The 18,378-nt window shown below is 51.4% G+C and overlaps 1 protein-coding gene across 7 annotated transcripts in view; it reads left to right on the top strand.

The window, feature by feature from the left end:
- Nucleotides 1–16,608, top strand: part of DGAT2 (diacylglycerol O-acyltransferase 2) — a 35,638-nt gene extending 19,030 nt beyond the window's left edge. Inside the window, exons 3-9 of one of the 7 annotated variants that reach the window (XR_014268165.1) lie at nucleotides 1,799–1,906; nucleotides 2,300–2,370; nucleotides 8,578–8,782; nucleotides 9,365–9,539; nucleotides 10,363–10,565; nucleotides 14,590–14,670; nucleotides 16,440–16,608. Coding sequence is in view for 2 of the 7 variants with exons in the window: in XM_082477844.1 (XP_082333970.1) it covers nucleotides 1,799–1,906; nucleotides 2,300–2,370; nucleotides 8,578–8,782; nucleotides 9,365–9,539; nucleotides 10,363–10,565; nucleotides 12,285–12,439 (917 nt within the window). In the remaining 5 variants the exon portion in view is untranslated. Of the gene's footprint in view, nucleotides 1–1,798; nucleotides 1,907–2,299; nucleotides 2,371–8,577; nucleotides 8,783–9,364; nucleotides 9,540–10,362; nucleotides 10,566–12,284; nucleotides 13,486–14,589 lie in introns of those variants that run through there. The other 6 variants (XR_014268166.1, XR_014268167.1, XR_014268168.1 and 3 more) reach the window with 6 other exon arrangements.
- Nucleotides 16,609–18,378: the final 1,770 nt, after the last annotated feature.

The raw sequence follows: 18,378 nt of genomic DNA, 5'->3' as shown, positions 1-18,378 counted from the left end.
CTAAGCTGGTCCTGAAAAACCGGACACCTGGCCGCTCTATGTTCACTGCCTCTCCCAAGATAGTTGTACCACTTTTAGCTACCTTGGGGAGAGACTAGCTCAGAGGCTTAGAACAGGACCGCGTTGTGGATGACAAGGGACCACCATTTTCCTGCCCTTAGCCTCATAGAGTGTCTGTGTCCGGCCCTCCCCTCTCCCTCGGGAAACCAGAGGAGGCTGAGCACGGTGGGAAGAAGAGAGCATGGAATCCAAAGCCGGGCAGCCCTAGAGCAGCCGTGACTAGTGCAGCGCCCACCAGAGGGTGTGCCTACAACCAGGGTTGGCTTCCCTTCCTAGGCAGTGGAGGGGGTGCTGGACGGAGGCCATGCTTTTCCCAATGTTGCCCCTGGTCCTGTGCTAAGTGACAGCGGGCAAAGAAGATGTGGCCCCCCCAGTGTGGAGAATTCAGAGATGAGAGGTCCGTGTGGGAGGATAGTATGATACTGGAGAGCAGTTCCTGAGGTGAGGTCTGAGCTTAGCCTTGAAGGCTCGGTAAAAATTGGAAGGATAGAAGCTCTGATGAGGGCTTTCTGTGCCAGGTTATTCAACCTTATGGCCGGCAGGCCCAGAATAAAGGGACCACTGGAAGCTGGCCCCAGGGAGTCTTCAAGTGTCCCGCTGGGGGTTTTGAGAGAGGGACTAATGGGCTCTGGGCTTTGGCCTAGGACTGCCTGGTGCTTGGTTATATTGAAAGGGGGCCAGCCCTCCTCCTGGGGCAGGAATCCCACTCTCCCAGGTCCCTTCAGTGGCAGTCTGGGGCTTCTAATTTTTAGTGAATCTCTAAAGCCTGGTACAGATTTTGGACTTAATAGTCAGACTTGAGGTTTTTTTGTGTTTTTGTTTTTTTGTTTTTTTGTTTTTTTTAAAGGAAAGTTTTTTGTTTCTTGTTTTTTTTTTCACACTATTTTAAATATTTATTTATTTATTTATTTTTGGCTGTGTTGGGTCTTCGTTTCTGTGCGAGGGCTTTCTCTAGTTGCGGCAAGCGGGGGCCACTCTTCATCGCGGTGCGCGGGCCTCTCACTGTCGCGGCCTCTCTTATTGCGGAGCACAGGCTCCAGACGCGCAGGCTCAGTAGTTGTGGCTCACGGGCCTAGTTGCTCCGCGGCATGTGGGATCTTCCCAGACCAGGGCTCGAACCCGTGTCCCCTGCATTGGCAGGCAGATTCTCAACCACTGCGCCACCAGGGAAGCCCCCCAGACTTGAGTTTGAATCCTGGCTCTGCCTCATTTCTGCTGGGTGACCTTGGGCAAGTTACCTCCCCCTAGAGCCTCAGTGTTATCTCTAAAATGGGGTAAAAGTCACGCTGCCCCACACTTGAGACAGTGACTCAGCCCAAGTCCTGAGACATAGAGGCACTTGGCAGGTCCCTCCCTTCGTCCACAGTCACTATGCTGGGCACTCGGGTGGGGAGAACATGCCAGGAGGGGCAGAAAGAACAGCTCTAAGGACAGCTTCACAAGACATCCACCACCTCTGGCACTGCTGCCCAGACAACATGGAGCCCACGTGCTCCTCGATGCCGGGACAGCCCATCAGAGCCTAGGAGATGAGGCTCAAGTCCCCGCGAGCCGGCTCCTCCCCTGCCCCCCGCCCCGCCCCCCGCTGTGGCTGTGGGCCCCCTCTGCCCAGGGCCCCAGCTGTGCCTAGCTTAGTGCCATGGTAAACACTCAATCACTTGGTGACCCCCTGCCCAGAGGGGACTGAAGCCCACGCAGGGAGGACAGGCCTGACCGGGAGCCTTCTGCCTCCCCCCAGGAGTGGCCTGCAGCGTCATCCTCATGTACACGTTCTGCACCGATTGCTGGCTCGTTGCCGTGCTCTACTTCACCTGGCTGGTGTTTGACTGGAACACTCCCAAGAAAGGTAAGAGCACAAGTCACCCTGCCCCACCCCCTCGCCCTCGGGACACTCCCTCCTGCACAAGCTGAAGTTCCTCGTCATGGGTGCTGCCCCTTTTTTGCTTAGCACCTACTATGTGAATAGCGTTGGGCTAAGCCAGGCTGTGGTTCTGGATGGGGGGCGAGGGGGGAGGTTAATAGTGGCTGTGAGGTCACATAGTGGTCCTCACGGGAGCTCACACTCAATCCAGGGTTTCCAAAACGTGAGGGAATGAACTTGGAAAGGGGCCCAGGGGGAGGGAGGAGAATGCTGTATAGGGCGCTGGTCCCCTAGCTCAGGGGTTCACACTGGCTCTGCCTGAACATCACTCTCTCCCGCTCCTACTCCTTCCCAACACTGTATTTTGTTCCCTGGAAGGTGGCAGGAGGTCACAGTGGGTCCGAAACTGGGCTGTGTGGCGCTACTTTCGAGACTACTTTCCCATCCAGGTAAAGACTTGTGGGTGTTATCTTGGGAGGGTGGGAATGGATGGGAAATCTGACTTCAAGCCTTAACCCACCCATGCACAGTGACCAGATGTGCTGGGTTGAACCATGTGACATCTCCCACTATGAGCATCTGTTGATACTCTACCCCACTTTATGCAGGATTTGAGGCAATTTAGGATACGTATAATGCTATAACAGGTAAAAAGGAAAATCAGGACTTTGGGGAAAATATACAAGTATTTCACCCATAAGGGTCAACAGAGTTGCAGTGGTTGAGCTTCATGGTCACCTCTGAGCTTCCTGGCAGCCAAGGCAAAAAGGGAAACATGATCGTTATTGGTCCTCATTTTGAGAAAGGAAGAAGTTTGTTTATTCCTTGGGGAAACAAGAGTTGTTCTAGCATTTGGATCTAAAAGGTGTTTCAGATACTGAGATCCTGGGTGATGTAAGGAGCAGGTATAATAGCAGATATTATGGCCATTGCTTGTCTGCCTTTCAGTGAATATTAAAGTCATAACTTAAAATGGAAGTGATTGGGAATTCCCTGGTGGTACAGTGGTTAGGACTCAGCACTTTCACTGCTGTGGCCTGGGGGTTCAATCCCTGATCAGAAACTAAGATCCCACAAGCCACAAGGCACAACCAAAAAAAAAAAAAAAAGGAAGTGATTTATCAGGAGCAATACTACTAAGGTAGTCCAAGTTCATCTGGGCTGAACCAAGGATAGCAAAAGGTGTGAAGGGCTTTCTTTCCTTCTGAAGCTCTTACAGAAATATCACTTCCCTCAGTCAGTCATGGGTAGGTCACTGGGGGTCCTGGCCATGGGAATTAGGGCCCAGAAAAGTTGGTGGGCGCTGAATGGAGAGTGAGACCCTAATTGCAGAAGTGCTTGGGGAAGGCTTCTGGAGGCACTGCTGCTGGAACTCCGTCCTGAAGCTAAGTAGCACTGAAGGGTCAGGGAAAACAATGAGAGCACCTGAGTTTGAGAAGAAGCCTGGGATGTGGCAGATGGTGAGGAGGTGGAGCGGAGAGGGAGGATCTCCATTTATTGGGAGGCTTCTAGGAGCCAGCACTTTTCCCCAAGGAGTCTGTCCTTTAACCCTCACAGTACCCTGTAAGGCGGGTATTAATTTTATCCCATTTTCACAGAAGAGGAAACTGAAGGTCAGAAAGTAGCACAACAGAATGAGGCTAATGGGGGTTGAGCCAAGATTCCAGTTGCTGTCTTGCCTCAAAGTCTGGGTTCTTCCCACCACAGCATGCTGCGTACCTATGCAGCAGAGCTGTAGGAAACAAGCTTGGACGAATCCTCAGGCTTCCCTCAGGCTTGGAGGACGGAGGCAGGAAAAGCAGTGCAGTCTGACCCTGGGTGAAGCCAGGGTGCAGTCTCCCCATATGAAGCTGGTTTAGACCAAGTTGATCTCTGGGTTTCCTTCCTCCTGCACCACTAGCTGCTCTGGGTCCCCCATACTGGTTTTCTGAGCACCTGTCTTCTCTGGGGCCAAACTCAAGGTCCTGACAAGATAAAAAGTGGCTTGGTCTGGCTTTCAGTTCCATTCTACCAGACCTCCTGCTGGTTTTCTACGAGCTAGGTTTGCAGGGCAGAGGCATCTGGGCCCTGGTGCATGTTGGTGACGCTGGTGGATTGTGGGTAACTCTGGCAGAATCCTGAAGGTTTTCCCTGCAGGGGAAAGACCTGCCTAGCCAGCTCACTCAGCACCCCAGCCCCGGCACACCCTAGCTGCTGAGGTAACCTGGCAGAAATCGGTGGGGAAATCTGGGATTGGATCCCACTGGACTAAATTTTGAAAGTGGAGGCAGCGCGTGTGTGTGCGGAAGTGTGAATGACGCAGGGTGGTGTATGTTTGCTGTTGTGAGTCAGCAACTGAGACATCCTGGCATGCTGCCTGGGGGAGGTGGCCAGGTAACCCTACATTTCTCCGCTGCACTCACAGGCCCAGCTCCCTCTGCCCATTCCAGCCTGATCCCAGTTTTCCCAGGACCTCTGGGGTCAGGATCCCTGCTCCTCCCTTTCCCTGACCCCATCTCTCTGGCTGCAAGGAATCCAAGGCGGTTGTTGCTGGGAGGGTGTTGCATCATAGGACCCAACCCTCTCATTTTGGAGGTGAGGAAACTGAGTCCCAAAGAGGGACAAGGACTGGTCCGAATTGCACAGCGACTCCATGCCAGGGCTAGCACTAGAATCCAGGCCCCAGGTTCTTTCCCACTGGATCCCTACTGCCTGTTTCTCTGCGAGAGATCCAACCCCAGATTTCCCCACTGGATTGAGCCCCACTCCATGGGTCTTCCTCCCTCTGCTTTGCTGTTGGAGACCTGGGTTGAGGTCCTGCCCTGTCACTCTATTCACTGGCCAGCACTGTTGCTCCCCGTGTACTGCTGGGCTCCTGCAGGGCATGGGGACACAGAAGAGTCAGCCCTGGTCCCTGCCCTTGGCTGGGCTCACCCTCTAATGGATCTTGGTAGACTCTGTCACTTTCTGCCCATGGGACCGTGGGCATGCTTTCTCAAGCTCACTGAGCCTCATTACCCTCATCTGTAAAATGGAGCTGTTCATATGATAAAAAGCGGTAAATTATGGTTGGATGTGAGGGATTATGTACTCTTTCTCTCTGCCAGGGCCCTTACCTTGGGGGCCAGGCCCCAGAGTGACCTGCCCCTCAGGAAACCTCTTCAAGGCCAATAGCTCCCCCCATCCAGAACAGGATGACCTGATGACCGTTGGTCAGTGCTGGGACAGACAGGTACCCTTCCCCACTGATCTCTGTCCTTCCCAAAGAACCAAAACAAAACCCCGTGTCCCTTGTCTCACCTCTGTTCCAAGAAGACAGCTGGGAGTTGGAGCCACATGACACGTGTGAGCTGGCCCTGGGAGGGCCCCTAGGCACCAGGACCAAAGCCAAGCTGGGCCTGAGGCATTATGCCTCAACCTGGGCTCTGCTCTTGCCTGCTGGTTGACCTTGGCCAAGCCCCTGCCCTTGGGGCCTCAGGCTCCTCTTCTGTGCATGGAGGGTTTGGCCTTAGTGACCTGATGTCAGGGCTGATGCTCTGTGGAGTCATGTATGACCCTCCTGCCCCACCCGCTTTTCCCAGCCTCTTGCCAATGGTTGGGTAATGATTTCTAACTGTGCCCACCCACCCCTCCCCACTCCCTTATTGGTGAAGCTGTTTGCTCTTTGCCACCAGAGCAGCTCAGCTGGCCCAGAGAGCATCCCTTCTCCCAGCAGAGGTGGGGCTCATGTGTTAACAGCAGCCACCAGGACCACCAGCTACCTGGAAGAGGAGTGGGCAGTGCCCGGATCACCTCTCCTTGAGAGATGGGCAGGATCTTTGGAGAAGAGACTAGGAAACACTCTCTGAGCTTACAGTCACCTATCTGTCCATCTGCCTCATTTCACAGATGGACCTACTGAGGCCCAGAGGGGAGGGACAGTCCCAAGGTCACAAAGCAAGTCAGTAGCAGGGCTGGTATAGAAACCGAGGCTGTGTCTGCTTCAGGGCCTGTGTTCTCATTCCTTTGTTCCCCTGCCGTGGTGCCCTGCTGTGTAAGCTTAGGCGAGTCTTCGTTCCTCTCTGGTTCTGAGTTTCCTCCTCTGTATGGTGCCAGGCTGGGACAAGGCTATCTGAACACCCTACCTGCCTGGGGAGGCAGGGTGGGAGGGGCAACTTGCCAGGAATGTGTCCCAGGCTCATGTCAGCCAGCGGGCCTGACCTGGGCAACCCCTCGGGCTGAGACTTTGCCATGGGTAAACAGTCAGGGGACACGAGAGCAGGTATGTCAACAGAGCCTTCATCAGCAGTGGCCTCCCTCCTCCCTCCTGAATGGACACTCTGTCCACCCATGGCGAGGGGAGTGTGGCATGAAGACAGATCAAAGCCGTATCAGAGGCCCGTACTTTTCTGGGTGCTGCACCAAGGGCCATCAACCTGCACTGTGCCCCACGGCACCTCATTTAACAAATGTCCCACCAGATAGAGGCTTGGGGGAGGGAGGAAATGATTTAAAGAGCTAGCTAGGGTTCCGCCAGGTGGCCCATCTGTATCCCAGGTCCAGGGAAAAGCACAGCTGGGTGGCCTAGTCTAGAGGTGGAGGATGATTTGCTGTGACCTCCGGGGAAGCAGCAACTCCTTTCTCTAGGTCTTAGTCTCTACCTTGTAATCAAAGGAATGGCCCAGATCAGGGGTCTTCCACCCCATTCTGTGCTGGGGGCTCCCAGGCCCAGCCATCAGCTCAGGAGCAAGTTTCCAACGTGGTACTGGCTGCCTCCGCTCTCACCTCAGTGCCTTCCTCGCCCATGGAAACCGGAACAAGGTGCTTTTTCCTTCTGGCTTTCCCGAGAGCTAATGCGGTAGGGCAGACCTGCTCTCTGCGGCAAAACCTCAGAACAAACACCTCTCGAAGCTCATGTAGAGCTGGGCTTGCCCCACCTCACTGGCCGTGGATTCAGCTGCTGCTCTTCCCCATTTATGTGGTGGGCAGCTAAGGATTACTTGGGGTTTTGAGCAGCTTTAATCCGCTCGCCAAAGGCAGAACGGGAGAAAGAGTACAAATGCCCCAAGCAACAGGGTACGACACAGGGGGTCTTCCTCACAGTCACACGTACTGGCAGTTACAGAGCTGGGAGGGGTGCCAGGCACCCTCACTCCCCTCCCCTTCTGGCCTCCATCACCTGAAGATTCAGATTTCAGTTTCCCGGAGGCCAACCACCAGCACCCCAGCCCCCCCAAACTGAGTGCAAGGTTCTCCGCTCAGTCAGGGAGTTCCCAAATCTGGAGTCATAGAAAACCCAGGCTCTTGACATTCTGCCGGTGGCCAGGGGCTCTGCTCCAGCTGGCACCAGCGCAGGGCAGGGGGAACCTTGAAGCACTCACTGCAGGTGGGAATGTCATCAGTGCCACTTCTCCAGAGGCAGGGCAGCCCACCGGACCAAAACGGTCATACCCTTTGACCCGGGAACTGTCTTTCTTGATGTTTGTCTCAAGAATGCAAGCAGACATGAGGACTAAAATAAGGTATTTATGGAAGCATTATTTCTGAGGGAAATTTTAGAAGCTTTTTAAAGGCCCATCAGTCAGGGTTTGATTACAATTCTATTCCATGTAGCATAGCCATGAGAAGACATGTTACTGAGGGATTCTGATAAGGAAAAATAGCTATGATATGCTTGGGAGGTAATTATTTAAAAATCATATCAACCATATGACCTCAGTTTTGTGGTTTTTAAAAAAGAACGTGTGTCTATTTGAGTAGAAAAAAAGCTCAACATGTCAGAGTGGTTCATCTGGATGGAGGTGTGACAGGCGCTTTGGATTTTCTTCCTACTTTCCCATAGTTTTAAAATTCTCTGATTATTCATTAGTTTTCTAATCCTAAAAAAAAGTGATGTTTTTCTGAACAAGATGCCCATCCTCTCCATCCCTCTTAGCACCCCCCATCCCATCATGTTTCCTGTAATACTGGGTCGGTGCCTCTTGCTGCTCAGGGTTTAGGGAAACTTTGCACCATCCAACCCACCGTCCAAGCCACCAGTCCCAGGGCAGGAAGCCAATCATCCTTTAGAGCATCCCAGGACAGCTTTGTTGATAGCACCGCAGGTGAGCTACTCCAGCTGTACAGCTGACCTCCCCTGCCCGCACTGTGGCTGGCACAAGGACTGTGGCTTGTCCTTCTGCTTCCTGCATCAGAGCCTGAGCTGAGTCTGGCTGCCTGGAAGGAGGTTTCCATTCAGGCCAGATGCACTGTCCCTTCTCTGGCCAAAGAAAGGGACTTGGACTTTATGCCAATGGAAGCTGGACATCCCTCTTTATCTGAGAGTGACAGGAGTTGCACTGGGGTTTTAGAGCAATCACTCTGGCTGTGGTGAGGAGGATGGGCCCAGAGGGAGGGAATGCAGGAGGCTGGCAGAGTGCAATTAAGAGGACCTGGTGTGTTCGGCTGGAGAAATAAGGGGAATGAGGGAGAAAGTTTCCCATCCCCTTCCCAGGGACTCGAAGTCCAAATGGTGACTTCCAAGTACCCGGCACTGAGACCCCAGTGATGAGAGTCTGAGGTCGGAGGAAAGAGTCAGTCCAGTCCTTCAGGCCCAGGCTTCCAGGGGCCAGGGCATATCTAGTGCCTCCCCTACCTCTGGGTGTACCCCAGTACGCCTCTCCTGGCCAGCTTCCTCTGACCTGAGGTCTTCCCTGCAGCTGGTGAAGACACACAACCTGCTGACCACCAGGAACTACATCTTTGGATACCACCCCCATGGCATCATGGGCCTGGGTGCCTTCTGCAACTTCAGCACGGAGGCCACAGAAGTGAGCAAGAAGTTCCCCGGCATAAGGCCCTACCTGGCCACGCTGGCTGGCAACTTCCGGATGCCAGTGCTGCGGGAGTACCTGATGTCTGGAGGTGAGAATCCACCTCTGCGTGCCCCTGCCTGAGCCACTCCGTTGGCCAGAAAGCCAACCCACCGTGTCCTGGTGCCTGGTCCTGTGTTGGAGATGTGGCCTGCCGAGGCACAGTCAGGGTCAGGGCCGAGTGGGAGAGCTGTTCATACAAGGGTTCAACTAGGATAACATCTTCCCTAGGAAGCCTTCTCTGACCCATTTTCTGGGCATCCCCAGCCCCTGTGCTGCCCTTTGCACGACTTAATCATCGTCCGTGACTCTCATTCTCCACCCACCTTGATCCCCACCAGCCTGACTTACTGGGATTCCCTAGCACCTGGCACCAGCATGACACAGTTAGGACCTCAGGGAACATTTGCCAAATGAATGCATTCCCTAAACAACCTTGTGTCATTGTCCCCACTTTACAGATAAGTAAGCTGAGGCTCAGAGAAAAGAATGGCTTACGTGGCGCCATACTTCTAAGTGGCTGGGTTAGGTCTGGGACCCAGGCACACGGCTCTGTCTATATTTGACCATGTGCAGGGGGTAGGGAGTACATCCATGGGCAGCCCTGACTGTGTGTCCCCCCTCCACTCCCCAGGCATCTGCCCTGTGAACCAGGACACCATAGACTACTTGCTTTCAAAGAATGGGAGCGGCAATGCCATCATCATCGTGGTGGGGGGCGCGGCCGAGTCCCTGAGCTCCATGCCCGGCAAGAACGCAGTCACCCTGCGCAATCGCAAGGGCTTTGTGAAACTGGCCCTGCGCCATGGGTGAGTGCCTCCCAGAACACGTGTCTGCACACGCATGCACACACCCCTCAACAGCTCTGCGCTGTTGCAGCCCAGGGCAGCCGCTCCTTGCCTCCTGAAGGCAGAACCCAGACCCCAGGAAGGCAGAGAAGGGGGTTAGCTATCCTGTGGGGAAGGGGAGGTTGGAGCCCAGAGGTTCAGGCCAGGGTTGCCCAAGCTCAGGCTGGGCGGCCGAGCGGGCAAAGGTGCAGCCTGGGTCTCCTGGGCCCTGGCAGGTGGGCTGAGAGGCCAGCCACGCCCAGAGGCAGCGCTGTGCCCCAGGGCCAGAGCGTGTCATGCAGCTAGGAGAGCAAAAGGCCAGGAAGGAGGATGTTGTGGCCCGAAACATCAAGGAAGGCCTCTTGGAGGGGTAACCCTGAGGACAGGCAGAGAGGAGCTAGGCAGCTTGGATTTCTCTGACCTTTTCTAGGGGTACATTCTGGATAGCCACCTGTTCAGCACATTTCACTGGACAAAGTGCATTTACTTCTACAGTCCCGTTTGATTCTCCTGCAAAATCCTGTAGGGATGCCATCCCCATTTTCCATTTGAGAAAACTGAGTGAAGCTATAGTGACCTGGTCAGGGCCACATTGTAAAGCCCTGACATGCTCCCCAGTCACTAACAGGGGCAGAGGGCCTGTCCCCATCTGGCAGGGAGGGGACATGTGGTTTGGCGTCCCCCGGCTGATTCTTGTACACACCTGACGGAGGGGAGTTTGGCTGGTGTCTGGGGCCTCTAGGGCTGCCAGGAGGAACTGAAGCCAGTGATTGGGCTATGACAGACCCTGGCCTCTCCCTTCCAGAGCCGACCTGGTTCCCACCTACTCCTTCGGGGAGAATGAGGTGTACAAGCAGGTGATCTTTGAGGAGGGCTCCTGGGGCCGATGGGTCCAGAAAAAGTTCCAGAAGTACATTGGCTTCGCCCCGTGCATCTTCCATGGCCGAGGCCTCTTCTCCTCCGACACCTGGGGGCTGGTGCCCTACTCCAAGCCCATCACCACTGTGGGTGAGCCCCCCTTCCTCCAGACCCTGAACTCGGGTGCCGCAGCTAGTTTAGTGGCAGAGTTAGGATTCAAACCCATCCCTGGCTCTGATGTCCATGCTCTGAACCATGAGGACGTGGACCTGTTTGGGTGCTGATGGGAATGATCGTTGGGGGAGGGGGATGGGGGATAGTTCCATTACCACGAGCTAAGCTGTGCTAGATGAGAAAACAGGACTCAGCAATTCTGTGTTTTCAGAGCCCAGGTCTATCAGGGAAGAGCCCCTTACAGCAAAGACCAATAAGGGGTGTGAGGAGGACGCGCAGGGTGCTCTGGAGGGTCACAACGGGCCCCAGGGAGGAGGTGACTCTTTTTTTTTTTTAAAAAAAATTATTTTTTTATTTTTGGTTGTGTTGGGTCTTCGTTGCTGCGCACGGGCTTTCTCTAGTTGTGGCGAGCGGGGGCTACTCTTCGTTGTGGTGCATGGGCTTCTCATTATGGTGGCTTCTCTTGTGGAGCATGGGCTATAGGCACGCGGGCTTCAGTAGTCGTGGCACACGGGCTCAGTAGTAGTGGCGCACGGGCTTAGCTGCTCCACGGCATGTGGGATCTTCCCGGACCAGGGCTCAAACCCGTGTCCCCTGCATTGGCAGGCGGATTCTTAACCACTGTGCCACCAGGGAAGTCCCTGTGACTTACACTATTAGCTGAATAGGATTTATCCTGAAAAAGAGGGGAGGAAGAGACTTTTTGTCAGAAACAATAGCCTAAATGAGGTTCCCGCAGCGAGACTGTATAGATTTTTGAGGAACAGGTGCAAATCAATATGACTGGAGCAGAAGCCTGTGAGAAGTGTAGCAAAAAAACTGGTTGCACTTCGCCCCCAGCTGTGTTGTTTTGCGTTCATATGAGACAATTTAGAGGATTGCAAAGAATTATCTATTGTAGGAGTATGTGTGTCTGTGTGTATCTGTTAATGGTTCACAATCTAGAGATCACATAAGAGCATGGAGGCCGCAAGCCGTGGACTTCAGGGGCCAAAGCTCACATAGATACTTTGAGTTCTTATCAGGGCCAGATGTTTTGCTTTGTACTTTTTCCAGAGAGATCAACTTCCTGCATTTTAGGTCACACGACCCAGACTCACCCTTGACTCTTGTTATACACAAATCCCATAGCAGGTCTGATGTCTGTGAGGCAGCAGGGACATTTCCATGCACAGGGTGTCTGGAGAGGGACAGGGTCTAGTGGACAGTGTGAAGGAGTTTGCTCCTCACCTTAAGAATGGAAAACTGGGGAGTTTCCTGGTGTCCTAGTGGTTAGGATTCTGGGTTTTCACTGCTGTGGCATAGCCCTATAAGGAAGGATCCCCATGTGATAGGTGAGGAAACTAAGGCGCAGAGAGGTGAAGTGATGTGCCCAGAGCGGGGCAAAAGCAAAGCCATTACCTGATCCCACACCTCGCACAGGAGCTCCCAGCTGAGTACTGTGGGTACAGCTGGACTTGATCCTACCTGCTGCTTAGTGGCTATGTGGCCTTGGGCAGGTCCCTTTCCATACCCCTGGGCCCCAGTCTTCTCACCTATAAAAGGGACAACCTGAAATGGAGTACATTCAGCACAGTTCCTGACAGGTGGCTGGCAAGTAGCGCAGGGTCGCTACCATCGGCATTGTGGTGGATGCCCAGGGAGGGTGGGCCGAATGGCACTGACTAACCAGAGGCCTCTGCCCCATCCCTGCAGTGGGTGAGCCCATCACTACCCCCAAGCTGGAGCACCCGACCCAGCAGGACATCGACCTGTACCACGCCATGTACGTGGAAGCCCTGGTGAAGCTCTTCGACCAGCACAAGACCAAGTTCGGCCTCCCGGAGACTGAGGTCCTGGAAGTGAACTGAGCCTGTCCGCAGGGGCCAGCTTCTGGGAGGAGCCAGCTGCAAATCGTTTTCTACCAAGTTCTCTAGTGCTTCTTGTTCTGTAAATGTGGAAGCGTCATGGGTGTCTGTGGGTTATTTAAAAGAAATTATAATAATTTTGTTAAACCATTACAATGTTAGGTCTTTTTTAAGAAGGAAAAAGTGAATATTTCAAGCTCTTTCACTTCCAGTTTGTCCTGCTCTAGGTGGTGACTGACCACTCTGGGCCTTTATGGCTTCTCAGCCAACCCCTCTTCTCTGCTTCCCAAAATTACAGAGAAACTCAGTCCTGGTTAACTGGGGAAGAAGGACAGCCATTCGTGACTCAGGCCAGTTAGATTCTTTGCCCTTTGTCCCTGGGGGATGAGGGGCCAGAAGCTTCCTCTAATACAAACATCTCTATGGCCAGCTACCCCACGCTTGACTGCAGGACCAGCTGCTTCTGCCAAGGGGAAGACTCAGAGGGAACGGGGGTCCCCGTTTTGAAGAGCTCAGGGATCAACATCTGGAATATTCAAGCTCAATTCTCCTTTCTGCCACCCCCCACGGCCCCAGTCTCTGAAATCTGAGCCTGGACTGGCCTCCAGAGAGAGGACGGAGGTGGCGGTGATCCCAGGCTGGGGAATGGCGCTGTCCAGTTTAATCATCTCTTGGGTTATCAAGCCCCACCACGTTCTGGTTGGAGTGCTGGTTTTCCTCAGGGAGCTGACGACACGGACCCAGCACAGACCCTGCATTGGCCTAAATCACATACTTCTCAGTGGCCTCGGTTTGCTTAACCCACACCCTCAGTAGTGGATGTGGGGAAGGGGTCCCATTTCCTGTTTACAGAGGGACCTGGCCTTCTGAGCAGCAGATTGGTCCAGAACAGAAGTTCCCCGAACCCAAACCTCATATATTTGTGCCTTTCTGAGAGGGGGCCAGGGAGGAAATCTAGTCCTTCGTGTATTCTGTTTTCTCTTGATGAGATCATTATACCATGTTCAGACTTTTGTATATTCCTAAATGAATAAATGAAAATGAGTGTCCTCTATGAGTTATTGCAGGGGCCACATCTGCATCTTGCCACTGACACTTGGGGAGACCACCGCCCCCGCCGGGCTGCCTGCTGAGCCCTCTCCCCCTTGCTTCTTTGGCCCACATAACCCTGTGTGGTGTATTAGTTATTAATTGCTGTGTAATAAATTACTGCAAAACTTAGTGGCTGTTGGGACTTCCCTGGCAGTCCAGTGGTTAAGACTCTGTGCTTCCAATGCAAGGGGCACGGGTTCCATCCCTGGTTGGGGAACTAAGATCCCACATGCCACTGCAGTGCAGCCAAAAAAAAAAAAGACAGAACTTAGTAGCTGCAAACAACAATGTCCACTTTCTGAGGGTCAGTAATCAAGGTACAGCTTAGCTGGGCCCTCTGCTTCAGGGTCTCACACAAGGCTGCAATCAAGGTATCAGCCGGGCTGCGATCATCCCAAGGCTTGACAGGGGAGGATCCACTTCCAAGGTCATTCTTTTGGCTGTTGGCAGGATTCACCTCCTCACTGGCTTTGACCAGAGGCCACTCCCAGTTCCTTGCCACACGGACCTTTCTGTGGAGTAGCTCACAGCGTGGCAGCTGGCTGCATCAGAGAGAGTAAGCGAGAAGAACCAGAGAGAGTACAAACAGAAGCCGCAGTCTTCTATAGCCTAATCTTGGAAGTGACAACCTATCCCTTCTGCCATATTCTCTTCATTAGATGCAAGTCACTAGGTCCAGCTCACACTCTTGAGGATTACACACAGAGTGAATACCAGGAGGCAGGGCTCACTGGAGCCCCTTCACAGCTGCCTTCCACCTGTGGTAAAGGCTACTGTCCCGCTGTAAGGTCCTAGAATAGCTGGGCTAGAAAGGTCCATGTGGATCACTCAACCATGTTCCTCACCCCTGGCCTCAGTTATACCACAAAGAGGGAGGCCTGGCCTGCTGTCACTCTAGTGATTTCATACCACACCTGGATCTCACAACATGCCACCTCTCTCTGTTCTAGTTCCATTCAGTTCAATGAGTACCAAGTACCTGGGGGAACCCTTCCCACCTGAGACTAAAGTGACTTTCCCACTTCCCACTACCTAATGCCTGTCTTTACCATTCACCTCAGGGACCATTCCTCTGTGCCAGAAGATGTGAGCTGGCTGCGTGGGAGCAGAAACAAACATTGGAAACAGCTGAGGATATGCAGGTGGTCAGAGCTGTGACGGAGAGGCCCCTAATCCAACCTGGGGTGCCTCATTGATCTGGGGCCCCAGCCTGAGTTGGGACTCAATGGGTGACTAGAAATTTGCCAGGAAGGAGTTGAAGGGCAGAGCAGCAAGTGCAAATTGGGGAGGCTGCTGATTTGAACCACTGAGAGGTGGCGGTAGAGAGGTCTGCAGTGGGGCTTCCTGTGGAAGGGCAGGGAGCTGGCTTCTCCAGAGTTTTTCGGTGGGGAGGAAGGCAGGGCAGAGAAGAGGTGCCCTGGAGGCCAACAGAGGCTAGATTCTGTAGCTCCAAGCAGGTCTTAGGCCTCAGGCCACAGAGCCCAGGTTAGAGGACAGACATTTCCTTCAGGATGGAGGAAAGGCCTGTTTTCTGATGCATCTCAGCCCCATACCAGCCCCAGCCTGAGGCCAGCCATGACCCTCATCATCTGGCTCCAGGCTAAGCTAGGCCAACCCACAAACATAGGCCATTATTCTCAGCATTAATTTTGTGAAGATTGGATACCTACTGTGCATCAGGGAACTCCACCATCTCTGCCTAAGAACAGGAACAATAACCAGGCCCCAAATCTTGGAGGGGCCACCCAGGGCAACGTAAGTTCGGCCCTCTGTATCCATGGGTTTTGCATCTGCAGATGCATAGCGCCAACTGTACTACTCTATTTTATATGAGGGACTTGAGCATCCTCACATTTTGTTATCCATTGGAGGGAGGGGAGTGGAGTAGGGGTGGGGGGCTCTATAACCGATCCCCTGCAAATAGCAAGCGTGTCTAGCAGCCAGCTGTGCAGAGCAGAGGCATGCCTCGCCCTAAGCTGTGTGTGGGCAACTCTAGGTAAATGCTACGAACATTGCCTTGGGTTGGGAGTTGTTACCTTCGGAGAGGGAACTGGAAACTCCTTTTCCAGAAGACCCTCTGCCTTTGGACGGTGGGAGTGGGGCTGCTGTCTCAGCCTGAAGGTCAGTTCCATGATTCTGCTTGTTGTTCCCAGATATGGCCACTAGGGGGCACTGAGGATAGGTCGGAGGCAAACGCTGCGTAGCTTCCTAAGCTTTCTTTTCACATTTTGACGCTTATCTAGCCCCTACCCAGGGCTAGAAGCTAGAGATAAATAAAATCACAGACTCCCAAAAGCTCAGAGATAGACAGAAATTCAGCATTCACCGTGAGCAATTCCTCCTAATCTGGGAAACTTGGCACAGAAAGGCCAACAGACTTGCCCCTAATTACTCAGCAAATCAACACTCATCGAATTCCTCCTCTTGACAGGGAATGAGGGGCTTCCAGATTGAATGTCCCCTGTTCTCAGGTGCTTGAAATGTAATAAGGGCGACAGAAACGTAAAGCACTTATCTTTTAAAAAACCTTTGCCTCCTTTTATATTCCCTGTCTAGGTTCTAGATGTCACTACTGCCCACCATCAGCACAACCAGCCTCCAGTCGTGGTGGGCTCTTCTCTCCTCCCCCTTCCCTGCCCCACTCCGATAGCTGCTTGCTGATGCTGATGCTGACATTTTTGTCTCTCAAATCATTCCCTCCTTTCTCATCCCTGATAAAGTATACGAATGAGTGTGGGATCCAGCCTGTGACACTGCCCTTACCAGCTGCATTATCATGTCACTTAACCTTTCTGAACCTCAGCTTCCTCATCTGTAAATGGGAATAATCTATATTCCTGAGTAAATGAGATAATAGGTATCTAAATATATGATATAAAAGTAAAATGTATTCATCCAGCTCTCTCAACAGGAAATAATAGCTGTGATCATCATCATCATCATCATACCCTTACTGGGTCTCCCGGACCTATTAAATTGAGCTCCCTGTTTCCAGGCCTCTCTCCAGCTCACTGTCCCTGCAGCAAAGTGGCCAGTCTTCCTTATTTTTTTTTTTAAATAAAAGCTTTATTGAGATATAATTCACGTATCATAAAGCCCATCCTTTTAAAGTATATACTACAGTCAACAAATCTATGACAAAGGAGGCAAGGATATACAATGGAGAAAAGACAGTCTCATCAATAAGTGGTGCTGAGAAAACTGGACAGCTACACGTAAAAGAATGAAATTAGAATACTTCCTAACACCACACACAAAAATAAACTCAAAATGGATTAAAGACCTAAATATAAGACCAGACACTATAAAACTCTTAGAGGAGAACATGGGAAGAGCACTCTTTGACATAAATCACAGCAAGATCTTTTTTGACCCACCTCCCAGAGTAATGGAAATAAAAACAAAAATAAACAAATGGGACCTAATGAAACGTCAAAGCTTTTGCACAGGAAACTATAAACAAGACAAAAAGACAACCCTCAGAATGGGAGAAAATATTTGCAAATGAATCAGTGGACAAAATCTCCAAAATATATAAACAGCTCATGCAGCTCGATATTAAAAAAACAAACAACTCAATCAAAAAATGGGCAGAAGACTAAATAGACATTTCTTCAAAGAAGATATACAGATGGCCAAGAGGCACATGAAAAGCTGCTCAACATCACTAATTATTAGAGAAATGCAAATCAAAACTACAATGAGGTATCACCTCACACCGGTTAGGATGGGCATCATCAGAAAATCTATAAACTACAAATGCTGGAGAGGGAGTGGAGAAAAGGGAACCCTCTTGCACTGTTGGTAGGAATGTAAATTGATACAGCCACTATGCAGAACAGTATGGAAGTTCCTCAAAAAACGAAAAATAGAACTACCATACGACCCAGCAATCCCACTACTAGGCATATACCCCGAGAAAACCATAATTCAGAAAGAGTCATGTACCACAATATTCATTGCAGCTCTATTTACAATAGCCAGGACATGGAAGCAACCTAAGTGTCCATCAACAGACGAATGGATAAAGAAGATGTGGTACATATATACAATGGAATATTACTCAGTCATAAAAAGAAATGAAATTGGGCCATTTGTAGAGACATGGATGGACCTAGAGCCTGTCATACAGAGTGAAGTAAGTCAGAGAGAGAAAAACAAATATCGTATATTAACGCGTATATGTGGAATCTAGAAAAATGGTACAGATGAACTGGTTTGCAAGGCAGAAATAGAGACACAGATGCAGAGAACAAACGTATGGACACCAAGGGGGAAGTGGGGGGGTGGTGGTGGTGGTGGTGGGATGAATTGGGAGATTGGGATTGACATGTATACACTAATATGTATAAAATAGATAACTACTAAGAACCTGCTGTATAAAAAAATAAATTCAAAAAATTCAAAAAAAAGGAATAAATTTAAAAAAAATGAAGTATATAATTCAGCGGGTTTTAGTATATTCGCAAAGTTGTGCATCAATCACCACTCTCTAATTCCAGAACAATTTCATCACCACCAAAAGTAATCCCATACCAGTTAGCAGTTATTCCTCATTACCCTTCCTGTCAGGCCCTGGCTAAAAGCTAATCACTAACTTACTGTCTGTCTATATGAATTTTCCTATTTTGGACATTTTCTACAAGTGGAATTATACAATAGGTGGCCTTTCGTGTCTGGCTTCTTAGATTTAGCATAAAGTTTTCGAGGTGTGTCTGTGATGTAGCATGTTTCATGAATCATGTACCGTTTGTCCTTTGGAGCATGAAAGTGTTTAATTTTGGTGTAATCAAATTTATCTAGGTTTTTTGTTTTTTGTTTTTGTAGTGTGTAGGCTTCTTAGATATGAA

Source organism: Balaenoptera physalus, assembly GCF_965194825.1.
Source record: "Balaenoptera physalus genome assembly, chromosome: 10".
In the NCBI taxonomy this organism is placed as follows: domain Eukaryota; kingdom Metazoa; phylum Chordata; class Mammalia; order Artiodactyla; family Balaenopteridae; genus Balaenoptera; species Balaenoptera physalus.
The sequence above is the reverse complement of the archived record's forward strand: the minus strand, read 5'-3'. Positions and strand labels throughout refer to the sequence as shown.